Source organism: Pongo abelii, chromosome 1 (genome assembly GCF_028885655.2).
Source record: "Pongo abelii isolate AG06213 chromosome 1, NHGRI_mPonAbe1-v2.0_pri, whole genome shotgun sequence".
NCBI lineage: Eukaryota > Metazoa > Chordata > Mammalia > Primates > Hominidae > Pongo > Pongo abelii.
In genome coordinates this window covers 147,841,063-147,862,415 of record NC_071985.2, presented here as the reverse complement: position 1 = coordinate 147,862,415, position 21,353 = coordinate 147,841,063, and the positions used below count along the sequence as shown (strand labels likewise).

At 36.8% G+C, this 21,353-nt stretch overlaps 1 protein-coding gene across 2 annotated transcripts in view; it reads left to right on the top strand.

Annotated features, from left to right (window-relative positions):
- DNAI3 (dynein axonemal intermediate chain 3) overlaps positions 1–21,353 on the top strand; it is a 176,522-nt gene that overhangs the window by 34,087 nt on the left and 121,082 nt on the right. For both annotated transcript variants that reach the window (XM_054532047.2, XM_024251594.3), the window contains exons 12-16: positions 1,105–1,191; positions 2,068–2,196; positions 8,057–8,130; positions 11,573–11,717; positions 13,530–13,617. In XM_054532047.2, the coding sequence (XP_054388022.1) occupies positions 1,105–1,191; positions 2,068–2,196; positions 8,057–8,130; positions 11,573–11,717; positions 13,530–13,617 (523 nt within the window). The remainder of the gene's footprint in view (positions 1–1,104; positions 1,192–2,067; positions 2,197–8,056; positions 8,131–11,572; positions 11,718–13,529; positions 13,618–21,353) is intronic.

Below are 21,353 nucleotides of genomic sequence, written 5' to 3'. Positions count from 1 at the left end.
CTAGAAAGCATACATACATCACTGAATTTATAGACAGACAGATATATATATATATATATTTTATATATATATATATATCTCAATACCGTTTGCTTTTATCTTCTTTTTAAGTTATCTAATATCAAATTTAGATCCTATCCTCCAATATCCTGTTTCTCTAGTGAAGCAAAACAATCATAAAGCTGTTTTATGGTCAAAGTTTAAATTCATTGTGATTGAGTGGGTTTGACCATCAAAAGAGTATATGATTTTTGTGTGTGTGGTTTGAAAAACTTCCTTGTGGTTAAAATGTAAATGCCTGCAGCTTCCATGTCCATTTATCCAGAACCAAAATAACCAGGAAAACAGTTTTTTCTCCCTCAGTTTTGTTCAACAATAACTGAGGGTCATAATGACTCAGAGCCCATCCTCCAAGCCCTGCAAATCCTGAAATGCCTTTTTCACTTATTACAAAGGTAATGTGACTTTATTTTAGAATATTTCAGAAAAGCACAGGATGAAAATAAAATCACTTACAATTCTGTACTCCTGACATTTTGTTAAAACTTTACTGTACTGAAATACCTTTTAGTCTTTGGAAACCTAATTTAGTGTTACATATCTACCTTATCCTGACTTTTTTTTAAAAAAATGGCCTTCTAGATACTTAAGAATTCAGAGATGGCCAAAATAGTCAATTAAATAGAAATAATCACTTCCCAGCCTTCTTTGGACAGTCGGATGTTTGTACTCAATTCTGGAGTATGGGCTGTTTTTTCCTGGGTCCAAAGCAACTGTCCCTACAATCACAGCACATCTCCAAAAACAGGAAGAACTTTTCCTAAAGCAAAGGGAATTGCATGACATTTATTTTGGATTTTTTTAAAATACTGGCCTTTATTAATGTAAGCACAAAAATGAAAGTGCTCAAGATACTTTTACAGAGCAGAAAACATTCTTTTTATATTAGCTTTAAAAATTGCTGACTTACTTAAGATATAAGCTAAATTTGATTATCCCTTAAGGTGATTGACTTATCAGGCTACAAACCAATAGTTAAAAGAAAATTAAGACTCAATTAGATATTTTCTGAAAAGGTTATGGTAACATTTATTTCTGCTTTAGATTGTCATGTGGGATATCACCGCGCATGCAGATCGCATAGAAAACATTAAGGCAGGTGGCGGTAGAAGTAAAAGAGCCACACTGAAGGTAAGCTTTTTATAATATTTCACTTGCAAGTTTTTTCCATGTAAAAGTTTATGGAAAAGTACATAATGTAGTTGCCAAGGCTAATAAAAACTCAAGAGAAAAAAGGAAAAAAAATAAGAGAATGTTATTTCCCAAGCCTTCACCTGTGCTTGTGAACATGTTCTGAATCACTTTTATGTGGGCCCTTGATTAAAACACAATGAATCAAGTTGCACCATCTACCCAAGGATATGAAGTTCTGTCTGGTTGTTATTGTTAAATGAAATGAAGGGACCAAGTGACTTGCCTAAAGTGAGGTGATTGAAAGAGCACTAGACAGAAGAGCGGATACCCAGGCTGTGGACCGTAGTCCTGTGAGTTTGGACATGCCACCTCACCTCAGCAGCATAGCTTTTCTCATGTATAAAATGAAGGGGTTACATCATATTTGATGATAATATACCATGATTTTGTGGGGCTATGGATTCTGTTAAGACGGTTGAGAAGATTACTCCATACCTACCCACCATATTACTCATCTACTCCAGCCCAGTTCTTCAGCCTTAACATCAACAAGCCTCTTACCAAAGAATGGTAAGATGCAGCCTTCTGTAGGCACAAAGAAATACTCCTTCTAAAATGAGGTGTCTCATTGATTCTTTACGGAGTAGGTCAATAATACTTGTTAAGTTTAGAGATATAGTCTTAGACCAAACTGAAGGGAAAAGTAGATAATCCTATTACCTAAATATATGATATATAGAAACACTAATTTATGTTTTTCCTTGAACTGGTATATCTCTAAATTGTTCATTTTAATTGGGATGATAAGTAAAGTATGAGTTCATTCATCAGCCCTCTGAAATTAGCACTTAACTTTCTTTTAATATTTTTCAGCCTATGTTTCTCCTTGAACCAGAGAGTAATAAAGAAGCAATGTATATCAGACACTGTGCAGTCTCTTCAATAGAAAATGGACATAAGAAAGTAATTACAGATATACACTGGTTGTCTGACACATTTGAGGTGAGACTTGATGGCCTTATACTTTTCTCCTGCTGAATTACACATTTTCAGATTTTAGGCAAAGAAGATGTTTCAAGTCAACAATTCATTTACACTTAAATTGTGAAATAACCAGGAACTAAGCATCAAAAAATGGGGTTACTGTTGCCAGACCAGTATCTGAGTTGGAGTAAAAATAAGGCCAATCTTTCAACTCAGTTGGTTTCTAACTAAAAAATGTGGGTGGTTTCAACGCTGGTATAATACAATAGTGGAGAAGATGAGGGCTTGAAGTGTAAAAATGAACTGCAAATATTTTACACCCTTAGCATGTATGAATTTAAGATTTATGATCTCAGATATCTGGGGGAAGGGAACCCTAAAGATCTGTGGCATACCATGTAATTTTGCTGGGCACAATCTGGAATTGAGTGTGCTGAGAGGCTGGTGGGTGAAAACTAGTTGTGCAGTCCATGAGCCCAGCTGACTGCCCGGCTTCTGCACTGGCGTTTGTCTTTATGGTTGTATGCTTACTTGACTATAAACCTCACAAAGCATGGGATCTATAAATTTGGAAACTGGCAAGTTCCCCAAATGTTTCCCTCAAGGGCATTAAAGATCTACTATGTACTTTGAAGAATTAACAGGTGAAATATCAAGAATATTCTGAGAAAATCACAAGCATTCTTATACACCAATAACAGACAAACAGAGAGCCAAATCATGAGTGAACTCCCATTCACGATTGCTTCAAAGAGAATAAAATACCTAGGAATCCAACTCACAAGGGAAGTGAAGGACCTCTTCAAGGAGAACTACAAACCACTGCTCAGTGAAATAAAAGAGGATATAAACAAATGGAAGAACATTCCATGCTCATGGATAGGAAGAATCAATATCGTGAAAATGGCCATACTGCCCAAGGTAATTTATAGATTCAATGCCATCCCCATCAAGCTACCAATGACTTTCTTCACAGAATTGGAAAAAACTACTTTAAAGTTCATATGGAACCAAAAAAGAGCCCGCATCGCCTAGTCAATCCTAAGCCAAAAGAACAAAGCTGGAGGCATCACGCTACCTGACTTCAAACTATACTACAAGGCTACAGTAACCAAAACAGCATGGTACTGGTACCAAAACAGAGATATAGATCAATGGAACAGAACAGAGCCCTCAGAAATAATGCTGCATATCTACAACCATCTGATCTTTGACAAACCTGACAAAAACAAGCAATGGGGAAAGGATTCCCTATTTAATAAATGGTGCTGGGAAAACTGGCTAGCCATATGTAGAAAGCTGAAACTGGATCCCTTCCTTACACCTTATACAAAAATTAATTCAAGATGGATTAAAGACTTAAATGTTAGACCTAAAACCATAAAAACCCTAGAAGAAAACCTGGGCATTACCATTCAGGACATAGGCATGGGCAAGGACTTCATGTCTAAAACACCAAAAGCAATGGCAACGAAAGCCAAAATTGACAAATGGGATCTAATTAAACTAAAAAGCTTCGGCACAGCAAAAGAAACTACCATCAGAGTGAACAGGCAACCTACAAAATGGGAGAAAATTTTTGCAAGCTACTCATCTGACAAAGGGCTAATATCCAGAATCTACAATGAACTCAAACAAATTTACAAGAAAAAAACAAACAACCCCATCAAAAAGTGGGCAAAGGATATGAACAGACACCTCTCAAAAGAAGACATTTATGCAGCCAAAAGACACATGAAAAAATGCTCATCATCACTGGCCATCAGAGAAATGCAAATCAAAACCACAATGAGATACCATCTCACACCAGTTAGAATGGTGATCATTAAAAAATCAGGAAACAACAGGTGCTGGAGAGGATGTGGAGAAATAGGAACACTTTTACACTGTTGGTGGGACTGTAAACTAGTTCAACCATTGTGGAAGTCAGTGTGGCAATTCCTCAGGGATCTAGAACTAGAAATACCATTTGACCCAGCCATCCCATTACTGGGTATATACCCAAAGGATTATAAATCATGCTGCTATAAAGACACATGCACACGTATGTTTATTGTGGCACTATTCACAATAGCAAAGACTTGGAACCAACCCAAATGTCCAACAATGATAGACTGGATTAAGAAAATGTGGCACATATACACCATGGAATACTATGCAGCCATAAAAAATGATGAGTTCATGTCCTTTGTAGGGACATGGTTGAAGCTGGAAACCATATTCTCAGCAAACTATGGCAAGGACAAAAAACCAAACACCGCAATTCTCACTCATAGGTGGGAATTGAACGATGAGAACACATGGACACAGGAAGGGGAACATCACACTCTGGGGACTGTTGTGGGGTAGGGGGAGGGGGGAGGGATAGCATTAGGAGATATACCTAATGCTAAATGACGAGTTAATGGGTGCAGCACACCAACATGGCACATGTATACATATGTAAGAAACCTGTACATTGTGCACATGTACCCTAAAATTTAAAGTATAATAATAATAAAATAAATAGCACTTGAACATAAAAAAAAAGAATATTCTGAGAAATTAGAGTTGTAAGAGGTGATTATCATTATACCAGTTGTAAGAGGTATTCAAATGGATGGTGCAAAGCAATGATACTTTTAGAAGTCATAATGAACCAAAATAAATAGCCCACATATAGTTTCTGTGATATATTGAAAGTTTACATATAATAATGGGAGTTGTAATACAAGTAAAGGAACTTCATATCACTTCCATTTCAACACTCAATTAAATGCATGCAATTTAATTGAGATGATTTTAAATTTAAATGAAAATAACAGGCTGGGCGTAGTGGCTCACACGCCTGTAATCCCAGCACTTTGGGAGGCCGAGGCGGGCAGATCACGAGGTCAGGAGATGGAGACCATCCTGGCTAACATGGTGAAACCCCGTCTCTACTAAAAATACAAAAACAAGATTAGCCGGGCGTGGTGGCGGGCGCCTGTAGTCCCAGCTACTCCAGAGGCTGAGGCGGGAGAATGGTGTGAACCCAGGAGGCGGAGCTTGCAGTGAGCCAAGATCGCGCCACTGCACCCCAGCCTGGGCGAGAGAGCGAGACTCCATCTCAAAAAAAAAAAAAAAGAAAAAAAAAGAAAATAACAAATCATAGAAAAATACAATAAATCAAAATAGAATATCAGACTCTGGAATGAAGATAGTTTTCAAAGATGATTAATGTTGAAAGAAATCAGAAAGGAATGATTGACAGATTCAAAATATACACATATAAATTTCTAAATTAAAAAATAATGAGAGGCCGGGCATGGTGGCTCATTCATGCCTATAATTCCAACACTAGGAGGCTGAGGCAGGAGGATGACTTGGAGTTTAAGACCAGCCTGGGCAACATGGCGAAACCCCGTCTCTATGTAAAAACAAACAACAAAAAAATTAAATAATGAGAGGGATAAAGAGAGGTTAATTAATGGGAACAAATACACAGTTAGATAGAAGAAATAAGACCCAGTGTTTGACAGATTAGTAGGGTGACTATAATGAACAATAATCTATTATACATTACAAAATAGCTAGAAGAGAATAATTTGATTGTTCCTAGTATAAAGAAAATAAATATCAATATTTAAGGTAATGGATAGCCCAAATACCCTGATTTCATCTTTAAACATTATATGAATGTATCAGTATATCACATATACCCCCCAAATATGTACATCTGCTATGCATCAATAAAAAATAAAAAGTAAAGAACAAATAACAAAATGGAGGAAAATATTTGTACCAAATATGGTAAATATAAAAATTTTTTATAAATAAGCAAAAGACATATAAAATAAAACAGTAAATCAACATGAAAATCATTCAGCCTTTCTAATATCAAAGAAATTAATAGTAAGGCAACAATAATGTGCCACTGTGGATTTATTTAATTTTTAAATGAAAAATTTGATTAATATATTAGAAAGAATAAAGTGGTGAAACCAGAACACATTGCTGATTTCAACATAAAACTTTTGGAATGCAGTTAGTCAAGGTGGTTCTTAAGTCATCCAGATTTTCAAACTGTTTGACCAGTAATTCCAATTTTAGAGAATTCATACTAAGAAATGATCCAATTTGTATCTCTAGCTACAAAATTATATGCATACCTTGAAAAATCATGTCACAGTGTTTCCATGAAAGAAGACTGGAAGAGAATATATGGGAGAATTATATATGATTCTAAAATATTCTGTTTTCCAAACTTCTATAATACTGTTATGTTTTTGGATTTTTAGTCATTAAAACGTAAAATCCCAGAGCAAGCACATCTCGGGTCTCTGACTTCATTATAGCAGAAAAGCCTCAGTAGAGAGAGAGGTAACACCATGCAGGTTCTAGAATGAGTGGAAGTTGGTAGTTCAGGCCACAGAGATGTCCATCAGGTTTGTGGTTGCCTGGCTTCTGGATGCCTGCAGACATGACCCGGGTGCCACCTATACCTTCCCCACCCCTGTTTTCACCTAACTTCATTTGCTGCTAGAAGCCCCACCTCTGTTTATTATTTTGCTCATCAGTTCTATCAGTTAGAGAATTGAGGAAAGTCATGTGTTTCCCTCTCAGTTCCAGAGTGGCATCTTCACAGGTTGCCTCAAAGCCTGCTGCCTCCTTTGAGAGCTAGTGGGTTGGAATTTTGGACCTTCTAGGACCTGAGGAACCATAAACCCTCCTGTGAATCCTCTGTGTGCATGCAGACTTTTGCCGGTAATTACAAAAAGGTCAGGTCTTACAACAGTCATGGCACACTTTTATTTGGTGTCTCATTTAACACTTAGCCTCTTTCCCATTGATCTTACCTGCTTAGCAACCTCATAAAAGCATCTATGTTCGACTGTACAATTCAGTGAAAAACTGACAGAGCCTACATGTCTAATAATAATGGATAATGCAATGGTGGTATTATCCATTATTATGGTAATATCATCCATATATTATAAAAGGATTAGAATAATTTATGAGGCCGGGCGCATGGCTCATGCCTCTAATCCCAGCACTTTCAGAGGCTGAGGTGGGTGGATCACTTGAGGCCAGGAGTTCCAAACCAGCCTGGCCAACATAGCAAAACCCCGTCTCTACTAAAAATACAAAAATTGGCTGGGCATGGTGGCACATGCCTGTAATCCCAGCTACTCAGGAGGCTGACCCAGGAGAATCACTTGAACCTGGGAGGCTGAGGTTGCAGTGAGCTGAGATTGTGCCACTGTACTCCAACCTGGGGCACAGAATGAGATGCTTTCTCAAAATGATAATAATAATAATAATAATAGTTTATGAATATATAGGTAAATGTTCAAATTATGTGGAAGGAAAAATCTCAGTATAAAAATTTATATGCATTCTAATTACAACTATGTAAAAATGTTTCTGTGACAAAAGACTAGACAAGAATATGTTGCAGAATTGTATTTAATTTTAAACCTTCTGTTTCACAAACTTCTGAGATAGTGGTATGTCCTTTTTTTTTTTTTTCGGGATGGAGTCTTGCTCTGTCGCCCAGGCTGGAGTGCAGTGGCGCCATCTCGGCTCACTGCAAGCTCCATCTCCCGGGTTCACGCCATTCTCCCGCCTCAGCCTCCGGACTAGCTGGGACTACAGGCGCCCGCCACCACGCCCGGCTAATTTTTTGTATTTTTAGTAGAGACAGGCTTTCACCGTGTTAGCCAGAATGGTCTCTTATCTCCTGACCTCGTGATCCTCCCTGCCTCAGCCTATCAGAATGCTGGGATTACAGGCCTGAGCCACTGCCCCCCCGCCGGTATGTTCTTTTATTAACATTTAAAACAAAGAAGAAAAGAATTTAAAAGGTAAATAGCTATGAGAAAAACAATTTTATTTCTCTTTCATTTTTGAAAAATAGATTAACAGAATGGGCTCCGTCTTTGAGAATCGAAGTGGAATATGCTGTCAACTTGTCACATGTTCAGCAGATTGGTAAGTGTTGTTTCAAACATTTCCTAATGTGTTTTCATACATGGTGTTTTTTCTTCGATGCTCCTAAAATCAGTGTCTTCTTCTCCTTAATATTTATGGTAGCAATTAAATCTAATATAACTAAATGAAAGAATGTTATGGATTGTTGCTAGCTTAAAAATTGTTTTATAGAGGTAAATATGTTATGTAAAGAAGAATTAACTAAGCTTTGTGGTTGATAACGTTGTATAGCATTATCCATAGTTCTTCTTCTTCACATTCTCATATTTGTAAATTTGTAATGTATGTTATTTATATTCAATTTTATCTAAGAATTTTGAAGATTACAACATTTAATTGGGAAAGCCTCTTTTTAAAAGTAGAAGAGTTTTTACATTTTTATTGTATATTTATAAAAAGTGTTTTTATAAACAACTCGGTAGCTACATTGAAGAAGATTTACTTAAATAAAATTACATCTCCCAGTTTATAGAACTAAGAATTCATAATGAAACAGGAAATATGAAGAGTAATATCATTATCTAGCATCCAAATGCTGGACAAACTTTCCCATTCCAAATAGCTTTGACCCCAGTGGAAACAATGACACCATACGCCACAGAAAAAGTTGTGGAGTGGCAGAAGAAGGCACAAGTGATGTTAGTAGCAGCCATGGGCCAGGGATGAGGGAGACATGATTAATCCTGTGAGCATGTGTTGGGGAAGATTCTGTGACTACAGGCAATGAGAATTGACTGTGGCTAACTTAAGGGAAATAAATAAGTTTATTGGAAATAATTGTATTGGATATTTATGCCAATACTCTACTGAGTGCTTTAATAGGTTAACTATTTTTATATTTGCAACAACCCTGAAAAATATTTACAGATAGAAAATATGAGGTGCGAGATTGCGCCATTGCACTCCAGCCTGGGCAACAAGAGCGAAACTCTGTCTCAAAAAAAAAAAATAAAAAGAAAGAAAGAAAAGAAAATATGAGGCTCTGAAGGCAAATTCATATTCCACCTATAGCTGACTAAATATAGAGTGAGTTATATGTAATACTACTGAATGTCCTATATTGTAGCTAGTAAGTAATGACATTCCTGAATCAAAGGAAGAGCTGACTTGGGCCTTGGAAACAGCCTCAGAGATTTGGGTAGCAGGAACAAATGGCCAGCCCCTTTTCTCTGAATGAATCAGTGCCAATCATTGTGTCCCGCTGCTCAAGATTCAAATTAACTGGAAGGGGTGTGCCTGGCTCCCACTGTATCATGAACCCATCCCTTTAGCCAGGGAAGAAATGACAGAGCACCTTGAGTGACGATCCCAACCTGACTGCATGTAATGGAGAATGGGGTGGTTCCCCAAAGAACCACCAGAATGCCCTGTCTCTACTAAAAATACAAAAAATTAGCTGGGCATGGTGGCACATGCCTGCAGTCCCAGCTACTCAGGAAACTGAGGCAGGAGAATCACTTGAACCCAGGAGGCGGAGGTTTCAGTGAGCTGAGATCGTGCCACTGCACTCCAGCCTGGGTACTCCTTGTCTTGTTGGGTTCCTACTGTGTACAAAGCACATTATATCCAACTCTGTGTATGTTATTTTCACTATATCACTTTTAAGATTATGTGACTTTGATGAAACACCAAAAGTGCAAGCAGTGAAAGAAAAAAATAGATAAATTGGACTTCATCAAAATTAAAACTTTTTGAGCTTCCAAAATTACTACCAATAAATTGAAAAGACAACCACAGAATAGGAAAAAATATTTACAAATCATATATCTGATAAAAGACTTGTATCCACAATATATAAAAGAACTCTTACCATGCAACAATAAAAACCCAAATGACCCAATTAAAAAGTGAACAAAGGTTCTCAGTAGATATTTCCCCAAAGAAGATACACAAATGGTCAATAAGCACATAAAAAGATGCTCAGTATCATTAGCTATCAGGGGAAGGCAAATAATGAGACCTAGAATAGCCAAAACAATCTTGTCGAGGAAGAAAAAAGTTGGAGGACTCACACTTCCAAATTTCTAAACTTTCTACAAAGCTATAGTAATAGAGACAGATGTACTAGAACTAGCATAACGATAGATACGTAGATCAGTGAAATAGACCTGAGTGTCCAGAAATGAACCCATACATCTTTGGCCAACTGATTTTCAACAAGGACGCCAAGACAATTCAATGGATAAAGAATAATCTTTTCAACAAATGGTGCTGGGACAACTGGATATCCACATGCAAAATATAAAGTTGGATTCCTATCTCACCCCATATACAAACGTTTAAAATGGAATAATGACCTAAATGTAAGAGCTAAAACTAGAAAACTCTTAGAAGAAAACATAGTCTCGTATCTTCATGACTTTGAATTGAGGGGTGATTTCTTAGATATTACAACAAAAGCACAAATGCAACCCAAAACTACTTTTGATGAAATACAACTTTATACCCACTAGAATGGCTATAATCAAAAGACAAAAAGCAACAAGTGTTGGTGAACGTGAGGAGATTTGGATAAATTGGAGTGATTACACATTGCTGATAGAATGTAAAAATGGTGCAGTTGCTTTGGAAAACAATCTGGCAGTTCCTCAAAAGATTAAACAGAGAGTTACCATTTAACCCAGCAATTCCAGTCCTAGATACACCCAAGAGAAATGCAAACATACACAAATGTTCACTGGCAGCATTTGCAATAGTCAAAAAGCTGTGGTGGGGAGGTGCGGAATTCAAATTTATTTATCAAATGTACTGATGAGTGGATACATAAAATGTAGTATACTCACACAATGGAATATTCATCAGTAAGGAGTAATGAAGTCCTGATACGTGCCAGCCACAACACAAATGAGCCTTAAAAACATGCTAAGAGAAAAATGGCAGTCACAAAAGACCATATATGATTCATTTTATGAAATGTCCAGCATAGTAAAATCTGTAGAGCTAAGAAGCAGATCAGTAGTTGTCTAGGGCTGGTGGGATGGCTTGGGAAAAACTGCTAATAGGAAGTGACTGCTAATCTGCATGAGGTGTTTTGGTGAGTCGGGAGAGTGTGATGAAAATCTTCTAAAATTGATTGTGGTGATGGCTTCCCAACTCTGTGACTATATTGAAAACCATTGAGTTATACACTTTAATTGGATGAATGTTGTGGTATATGATTTTATATCTAAATAAAACTTATATTTTTAAAAGATTGCATCAATTTCAAACTCAATTCTCATATGTTATTAGTCCCAAGATGAGGGAGGCTGTTAACTCAATAAACAGTTTAATTCTCTAAAATATAAAGTACAAAGCTGTCTCATTTCATAAAAATCTTAGTTTCAGATACATTAAAATATAGCCATGGTCACAATGCTAATATGTAGCAGCATTAATGGTAGTCCTGAGGCGGCACCTCTTGTTTGTACTTAATAAAAAATATATATAAACTTTTTTTTAGCACAATATGTTTTTGGGATATTAGACCACAGAAACTTTTAACCCCCCAAACAACAGAGAAAAAGAAGGAGGAAAGTATTGAAATTCCTTTTGATGTACCATCTACTTTTTTGCATCTAGATCTCTCCTGGAAACCTCTCACTAAGGTAAGTAATGTGGGGTTTAGTCCATCCTGTTTGCATAATACACTATTTACTTTGCATGCATAGACATACACACACTCTCTAAAAGTAGAGCAGCTCAGATTAACACAAGACTGTACAATTTGTGTTTATTCAACCAATAAATTCCTTGATTGAGAGGATTTTTAGTTTTATTTTATTTTTAATTGATACATGTTATTGTATATATTGCATAATGATTTACACAGATTTACTTTGAAAAGTTGACAATGAAGAAGTATATGGTTGCTGATGTAGCTGATGTTTGCAATATACAGAAAAAGGGAGCAGAAAAACATTTCAGTCATTCTAACTGTGCCAATAACAATGATAGGTTTCAGAGTTCCTGGGAGAGCTTCAAGCTCTCATTATTTTTTAATTATTATTTTTGGATTCGGGGGTACATGTGCAGGTTTGTCCCATGGTTATATTGTATAATTTTGGGGTTTGGGCTTCTGTTGAACCCATCACCCAAGTAGTGAACATAGTACCCAATAGGTAGTTTTTCAACCTTTGCCCCACTTCTTTCCTTCCCCCCTACAAGTTATTTTGATGCCTCTTTAGATCCAGGTAGAAATCAAAATCATCATGAATTCAAGATAGATATTTCATGTATAAACAAGCCACAATTTCCAAATGGTGTGTGTAATAATTATCCAATAGCATGTCAGTTGCCTGAAAATTGGTTGGTGCTCAAGTTAGCCCAGAAAAGCTAATTTTCCTCTCTACTGTAGCCAAAATTCTGCATATTTTGCCTATCAATAGAAGGAACTGGTATTGTTCCTTCTGTACGTTTTTTGGGATATTAGACCACGGAAAGCTTGATAATACCTATGAGCAAACAGAACTGAAAATTAACTGAATGAGAAGTTGTTTGTATTTATCTCACATGGCAGAGCTTGAAGAAAAGCAGTTTTAATTTGAGAAAAATATGGCTATGGACAAGATATGTGTGGAAAATACAAATGGACTTCAAACTTGATGGCTCTCTTTCTTTAGAATGTCTAGTTTTAAGTTTAAACTTAATACTTTTCTTCTGATTTACAAATATCACAAGAATTATATTATTTTGTATTTGCTCCCAGTGGAAGAGAGAACATGGAGGAATAAGAATATTGCTGAGATAACTGGGAAAGAATTGGAAAGAGAAGATTATAAATTTGGGGGACTGGGGGTAGGATCTACTGAGCTATGAATAGTTCAAACAAACAACCCCAAACTCATCAAAGAATAATTGCATAGCATGTGTACAAACATCCTGAAGGAGAAAGAGCTGAGGGAACTGTGAGGGAAAACTGTGAAGTGTGACAGTTTCTCTTTCCAGCCACCAGGATGCAGTGCAGGCCCAGGGCCTTCTGGAACTCCAGTGCATGTGTTCCTGAGAGGACTTGGAGGTGGCCAAGCAGATGCAAGGTCCCTGCACAACTTTCTGGGGTCTCATTTAACTGAAAGATTTAGGGAACAGGGTAACAAGTTATTATTTTATATTAAAACTACTAAGGATGTATTATGGAATACAATACAATACATTTTTCAGAAAGAAAATGACACATGAGAATTTGGGATGTGGAAATGTGTCCTCAGACAAGCTCCTTTCTGTAGCTGGGTTTAGAAATGTGGTTTAGGTGCTTTCCATGGAGGAAAGAAACTAGAAATTTGAGGGAGGAAAGGGAAAGAAGAAAAAAAAGGAGGTGGGTTTCCTTCAATATGGGAGCAGAAGGGAAAGGCAAGAATAAATTACCCAAGGATAATTTCAGGATATGTGGAAATAATCTTTGCTATATGTTCTCCCAAAAGGTAAGGCTGTCCAAGGGTGAAACAAGTTTAGACCACTGTCCAACCAAGATAAGCCTGAATGAAGACCATCTTCTTTGCAAAACACAAGGTAACTGCCTTTGCTTATTTTAAAAAAAAAAAAAAAGGCCGGGCGCGGTGGTTCACGCCTGTAATCCCAGCACTTCGGGAGGCTGAGGCGGGCGGATCACGAGGTCAGCAGATCGAGATCATTCTGGCTAACACGGTGAAACCCCGTCTCTACTAAAACTACAAAAAATTAGCCGGGCGTGGTGGCGGGCGCCTGTAGTCCCAGCTATCCAGGAGGCTGAGGAAGGAGAATGGCGTGAACCCGGGAGGCGGAGCTTGCAGTGAGCCGAGATCGTGCCACTGTACTCCAAACTGGGCAACAGAGCGAGACTCCGTCTCAAAAATAAATAAATGAATAAATAAATAAATAAATAAATAAATAAATTCACTAGTTTGAGTGTTAGTAGCTGATTATGACTAACGTGAGTTACTCACTAGGATAGTCTAATTTGTAAAAAGAATACAGAAAATCAAACCCTCCAATGTGGAACTTTATAATGGCAATAATAGCTATTGCCAACACATTAAAATTGCCTATACACAAAAAAGATTCAGTTCATTTCAGCTTCTCAGAATATTTATTGAGCACATTTATGTGTCTTCAAAAACTCATTACATTAAAATAAAATGAAGCCCACTTAATGAATGTTACGTGCTCAAAGAATAATGCTATAGGATGGAACACATCTGAAGTCTAGTAAAATAAGTTATGAAGTATCAAGAAACAAATTACCATTCTCAATTAGAACATAATTTTTAAAAATAATATTTATACAGCACCAAGATAAAACTGAATAAAGAAAGAAAACTGACTTTTAAATCTATCTCAGCTCAACCCACACATCTTTGTTGAAATAATTGAAGGGTGCACATATAAGCTGTCAAAACTATTAAGATAAAGGTATGCATGAATATCCCACCTGGAGAGCAATGCATAATGAAAATGTTCGAGAATAACTAGCAATTGAAATATTTCCCAAACATTCACCTTATCAAAAGGATTTCCATTTATAAATTTTTCAATGTTAAATGATAGAATATCTAAGAAAAACATGTTACACATAACTAATACCCAGCTTGAGCAAAATTTCACTTTGAAGCCATGTGTTTTATTGATATAACCCAAAACCTCATGCTAAAAAATACTGAATCACTAAACTTTTATAGACATTTTCAAAGCATTATTAAAACATTGCATGCTGTTTCTCTATTAGGGCCTCCTTCATTCTAGAGGGAATCTAACGGGAGTTTTCTCCTTCTCCACCTCTCCTCCTCTTCCTTCTTTTCCTCCTCTTTTGTATTTGATCACTGGTTATAATGTATCACATTCCAGCCATGGTTCAGGTACAGTGCTACTATTGCACATACTTTCATTCATTTAACAGATATTTATGATTTGCTTACTTTGTGCTAGGCCCCAGGGGTACGATGGTGAGCAAAAACAGATGCTAATGATCACAACAATCTGCAAGCTGGGAATTTCCATTACCATTTTATGATTAAGAAAACCAAGGCTGAGAGAGGTTAATATAACTTGTAAAAAGGTAACCTTATTAAATGTCCTAGTATTATTTTTTAACCTAATGAAAACAGGTGGCCAGGAGGATGAGACTACCTTTATCCAGTTTATAGGAAGGATATCAATATCTCTTTTAAAGTGTGAGGGGTTTTTATTCATTTTTAACAACCACACTGAGGTATAATTGACGTACAATGAACTGCATGTTGTCAAAGTGTTCAATTTGATATGCTTTGACATATGTACACACCCATGAAACCATCAACATAATCAAGATAATGAACATATTCACCACTCCCAAAAGTTTATTCATAGAGGAATTCCCTTTGGGACACTTCCCTCCAGCACCTCCCTCACTCCCAGGCCACAACGGATCTACTTTCTGTCACTATACATTAGTTTTCATTATCTAGAATTTTATGTAAATCATACAGTATATACTCTTTTTTTTTTAAGAGATGGGGGCTCACTCTGTCACCCAAGCTGGCATGCAGGGGCATGATCATAGTTCACTGCAGCCTCTAACTCCTGGGCTCAAGCGATCCTCCTGTCTTAGCCTCCTGAGTAGCCAGCACTACAAGCATGCACCACCACGTGCAGCAATCTGGCTTCTTTTAATCAGCATGATTATTTTAGAATTAATTCATGTTGTCTGAATGAATCGTTTTTATTACAGAGTGGCATTTCATCGTATGGATACACAACAGTTGTTTATCCATTCACCTGTTGATAACATTTGGATTTTTAGCTTAGGCCTATTACAAATAAAGCTTCTATGAACATTCATGTACAAGTCTTTGTATAGACATATGCCTTCATATTTTCCTGGGTACATCCCTAGGAATAGAATGGTTGTATTATATGGCAGGTATATGTTTTACTTTTTCAGAAACTGCCAAAGCATTTTCCAGTTTTACCAGTTTACATTCCCACTAACAGTGTATGGAGAGTTCCATTTTCTCCACATCCTTGCCAACAGTTGATATGGTTAATCCTTTTAATTTAACCATTCTAAAATATACAGTCAGATCTCATTTACACTTGCTTACATAATGACTTAAGTAAGCAGATTTTCACATGTCTTTTTGCCACCTGTATATCTTCCCTGGTTAAGTGTCTGTTCAAATCTTTTGCCCATTTATCAGTTGGGTTGTTTGTTTTATTTTTATTTTTGAGACAGAGTCTTGCTCTGCTGCCCAGGCTGGAGTGCAGTAGCATGGTCTCGGCACACTGCAACCTCTGCCTCTGGGTTCAAGTGATTCTCATGCCTCAGCCAACCGAGTACCTGGGATTATAGGCGTGTGCCACCATGCCCAGCTAATTTTCGTATTTTTAGTAGAGACAGGGTTTTGCCATGTTGGCCAGGCTGGTCTCGAACTCCTGTCCTCAAGCAATCTGCCCAAATCGGCCTCCCAAAGTGCTGGCATTATGGATGTGAGCCACCACATCTGGCCTGTTTGTTTTCTTATTATTGAATTCTGAGAGTTCTTAATATATCTTATATACTAGTTCTTTCTCAGGACTAGTGATATGTGATTTTTAAATATTTTCTCCTAGTCTGTGATTTGTTGTCTCATCTCTTAGCAGTCTTTTGAAAATCAGAAGTTTTTAATTTTGAGGAAGTCCAGCTTATCAATTTATTCTTTTGTGGATCATGATTTTGGTGTTGAATTTAAGAAATGTTTGCCTAGCCCACAGTTGCCAATGTTTTTTCCTAATTTTTCTAGCTTTGTGGTTTCATATTTAGGTCTATGATTTCTTTTGAGTTAATTTTTGTAATTGGTATATGTTATGGATCAAAGTTCATTTTTTTGTGTATGGTATTCCCACACCATTTGTTGAATACACCATCCTCTTTCTACTGAAGTGCTTTGCATCTTTGTCAAAAAACACTTGTCCATATATATGTGAGTCTATTTCTAAACTCTGTTCTGTTCCATTGACCTATCTTTAGAGCAATACCACACTGTTTTGATTATGCTAGCTTTATGATTAGTCTTGAAATTAGATAGTGTTAGTTTTCCAACCTTTTTTTTTTCAAAGTAGTTTTTGACTGTTTAAGTTTTTTTGCTTTTCCATGTGAATTTTAGGAACAGCTTGTTATGCATAAGAAGCTAGCTGTGCATTGGGAGATATACCTAATGCTAGATGACAAGTTGGTGGGTGCAGCGCACCAGCATGGCACATGTATACATATGTAACTTACCTGCACATTGCGCACATGTACCATAAAACCTAAAGTATAATAATGATAATAATAATAATAAAAGAAAAAAAGAAAAAAAAAAAAAAAAAAGAAGCTAGCTGTGATTTTGACTGAGATTGTATTGAATCTGTAGGTCAGTATTATGAGAATTAGCATCTAACAAAATGAGTCTTTTAACCCATAAACACAGTATATCTGTTCATTTATTTAGGTCATTAATTTCTCAGATATGTTTTGTATTTTACAGTGTACAGGTCTTTCACCTCTTTTGACAGGTTTCTATATTCTTCATATTTTTTGGTGCTCTTGTTAATGGTACTTAAACTTTTTAAATTTCCAGTTGTTCATTGCCAGTGTATAAAAATACAATTTGTATCTTTTTTTTTTTTTTTTGAGAAAGAGTCTTGCTCTGTCGCCCAGGCTAGAGTGCAGTGATATGATCTTGGCTCACTGCACCTCCATCCCCTGAGTTCAGGTGATTCTCCTGCTTCAGCCTCCCGAGTAGCTGGGACCATAGGCATGCGCCACCACACCAGGCTAATTTTTGTATTTTTAGTAGTGATGGGGTTTCACCATGTTGGCCAGGCTGGTCTTGAACTCTTGACCTCAGGTAATCCACCTGCCTTGGCCTCCCAAAGTGCTGGGATTACAGGTATGAGCCACCACACCTGGCCTACAATTTATCTTTGAATATTAATTTTGTATCCTGAAATCTTGCTAAAATCTCTTACTAGTTATAGTGGCTTCTTTTAGACATATTGAGTTTTCTATATAGATAATAATGTCATTTGCAAATAAAGACAGTTTTACTTCTTTTCCAATCTGGATGATTATTTTTTTCTTACCTGATTGCACTGTGTAGAGCCACCAGAATGTTAAATGAAGTATGAGAGTGGACATCCCTGTTTTGTTCCTGATCTTAGGGGGAAGGTCACTGTATGGCCATGATCTGCCTCCTGTGTGAATGGCCAGCTTTCAAGACTTTGAGATCAACTATGGTATTTCAGATTTCCTTTGGTCACACTGCCCACTATCTACCCATTCTGACCAGATTTGGCCCTGTTAACTAGAATATACTCATAAGGTTCTTGATCACATTTTGATTCTTGATCCTGTACTGGTTTCTCCTTTGACTGTATCACAAGTCCTCGCTATCCCACCATTTTCTCTTGAGGCCTGTTGAGACTTAGTGTCAGTGTCTGGTACTCTGTCATTATCTAGTGGCCAGGGACCACCCACCCTTTGTCTGCCATTTTAGGTCCATGACAACCCATGCTCTTCTAAGTGGTCACTTTAAGAAATTCTGTATTTATTCTGATAAGGAAACCCTTGCTCTAAATCCTTTTGGAATTCCTCTGTTGGAATAGCCTTTAGAGCCTGACATATATTCTTCTAAGCAATGTGGCATAGCAGCTAAGACGGTAGATTCTGGAGTTGATGGTCTGGGTTTAAATCCCAAAGCCACATGTATTATTTGACCAAGTTAAATTACTTTACCTCTCTGTACCTTAGTTGTTTTTTTGCTTTTAAATCCATTTGAAAATAGAGTGAGGAAGATGAGGGGAGTAAATAATAAATAGAACTACCTCATAGGGTGTTGTGAAGATGAAATGAGTTATACACGAAGCTCTCAGAATAGCACATAGTCAACATACAGCAAATGTTAACTACCATGTGTGAGACCTTGCATAAATTACTTAATCTCTCTAAGCCTCAGTTTACTCATCCTTGGAGGAGGATGCATGCATAACCACCTGGAAGTTCTTGTGAGGACTGAATGAAATGGTTCCTATAAAGCACACACTTTAGTACGTGGCATGTAGTAAGCATTCAATAAATATCAGTTGCTGTTATTATCACTGTCTCAAAGGATGGGAAATCCATGACCTATGAGGATGATTTTGAATGTAAGTATCCAAAGTTATTCCCATCAACTCTGAATAAACGTAGTTAATCACATTTTTCCCTAGCATCACCTTCTTTGACTCTATCACAGCCTTCCCCAACCTTTTTTGCACCAGGGACCAGTTTTGTGGAAGATAATTTTTCCACTGGGTGGTAGGGGGAGGTGGCGGGGGGGCAGGCATTAGATTCTCATAAGGAGCGTGCAGCCTAGATCCCTTGCATGTCCAGTTCACAATAGGGTTCACGCTTCTGTGAGAATGTAATAATGCTGCTGCTGTCTGACAGGACATACTACTCAGGCAGTAATGCTCTTTCACCCACCTGCTGCTTGTCTCCTGCTGTACAGACCAGTTCCTACCAGGCCACGGACCAGTATCTGTGGCCCAGGGGCTGCAGACCCCTGCTCTACCACATTAAATGCTATTAACTCAGCCTATTTTCTTGGAGCTCACACTTCTCTTAGCATCTGTGATTTTCCTATCCTGCTACTTCTTCCGTTATTCCTCCTCTATCTCCTTTCCTGGCTCCATTTCACCTGCTGCCATCTACTCATGAATGTACCTTGAACTTTAACTTCAGCTGTGTGCTTTCCTCATTAGTAACACAGTCTACCTGCATGGCTCTAACTTTTATCTCTGCTGAGAATTCTCCATCTGACTCTTGCTGTCTCCTGGGTTTGAACCCAATCTACCCTATCCAAGTCAATGTGTCCAGAACAGGATTGATAACTTGAGTCATTCCTGATTCTCTCTTCAGGCCTCCACTTCCAGTCTCTCACTCAAGTTAATCATGTTTTCCTTTACATTTATCACACCTTTGCCTCTTCCTCTTCATTATCAGTTGTAACCCTATAGATCAGGGTCTTGTCTCCCCTTGTGAGACCAGAAGTCTCCACACTTCTAATCTTATAGCCCCTTGTTTAACATTTTTGAGTACAGATTCTCAATGTATGTATATGTATTTACAAATTATATACATATTCTACTTCTCTAACATATTTGTGTACATGATTTAAAAAGAGAGGAACAGACATTGAAATGAGAGTGAAGAATTTGAAATAAATATTTTAATGATTTTAATTGTATATATTAAATGGGTACTAAATGCCTTTTTGCTCTTCCTACATGTATTATAAATAATATCTTTTAATGAGAATAATGTGATTGAATATGCCCAGTCATGTTTGAAATGTTGGTTTACACTTTGTAATACAGCTATTTAAAGATCTAGTTTGATGTTTGGTTTATTTTGATACTCGTTTTTGATGTCTTACTTAGTGGGAAAAGATACCTCTCAAAACATGTAGATCCAAAACAAAGAAAATATTGGTTGACTATACCAACTAAATCATGATAATCATTTTTAAGTTTTGTCCAGAATTATACTAAAGTTTTTTTCAAATGTAATATGTCTTTTTAGTATAGCTGAAGTTTTATTCTCCTGTTTTAGTTTTCACTTGTCTGTTTGTTGGTTGGTTTTATGGTTTTTTGTTTCCTCTTGGGTAATATGACTCAGAGGATATATTGAGGAAGTGTGATGACAGGAGGGTTTTATGAGCATATATTTCTCTACCATCTTTTCCAGGAATTGAATATCATATTTTTGAAAATCTAGTAAGTTACCTGGAAAAATGTTTAGGGCATAGCTTTAAGAGAATAGAAAAGCAGCATATAAAACTAAAATAGGATATTATCCAGTTTTTCTTAAAAAAAGTGAATTTATAAGAAAAGTCACAATATTTTAATATTTTAATATTATCTCTGGGAGACATGATAATGGATGATTTTTGTTCTTTTACTCACGCTTTTCTTTATTCTCAAAGGCTTAAATAAATGGCATTTATTAATTTTAGATTACAAAAAGACTTTTAAAACAAGGTAACATCAAATACTTTTAAAAAGAAACAGGTTGCCGATGATGTTTGTGTTTCAGCCCCCCAATTAGCTATGCTCTTACACTATGTGCATGTATAGCTAGAGCTATAATATAGTACAGTCATTGATGTTTGGTTTGGAACAAAAAAGGGTTCTTTTGCTAAATTAGAAATCTAAAAATGCTTGGACTTATGCTCAGTACATTGGGAAGGGAATGGGGCAAATGCAGGTGGCAAGGGGCAGAAAATGTAAAC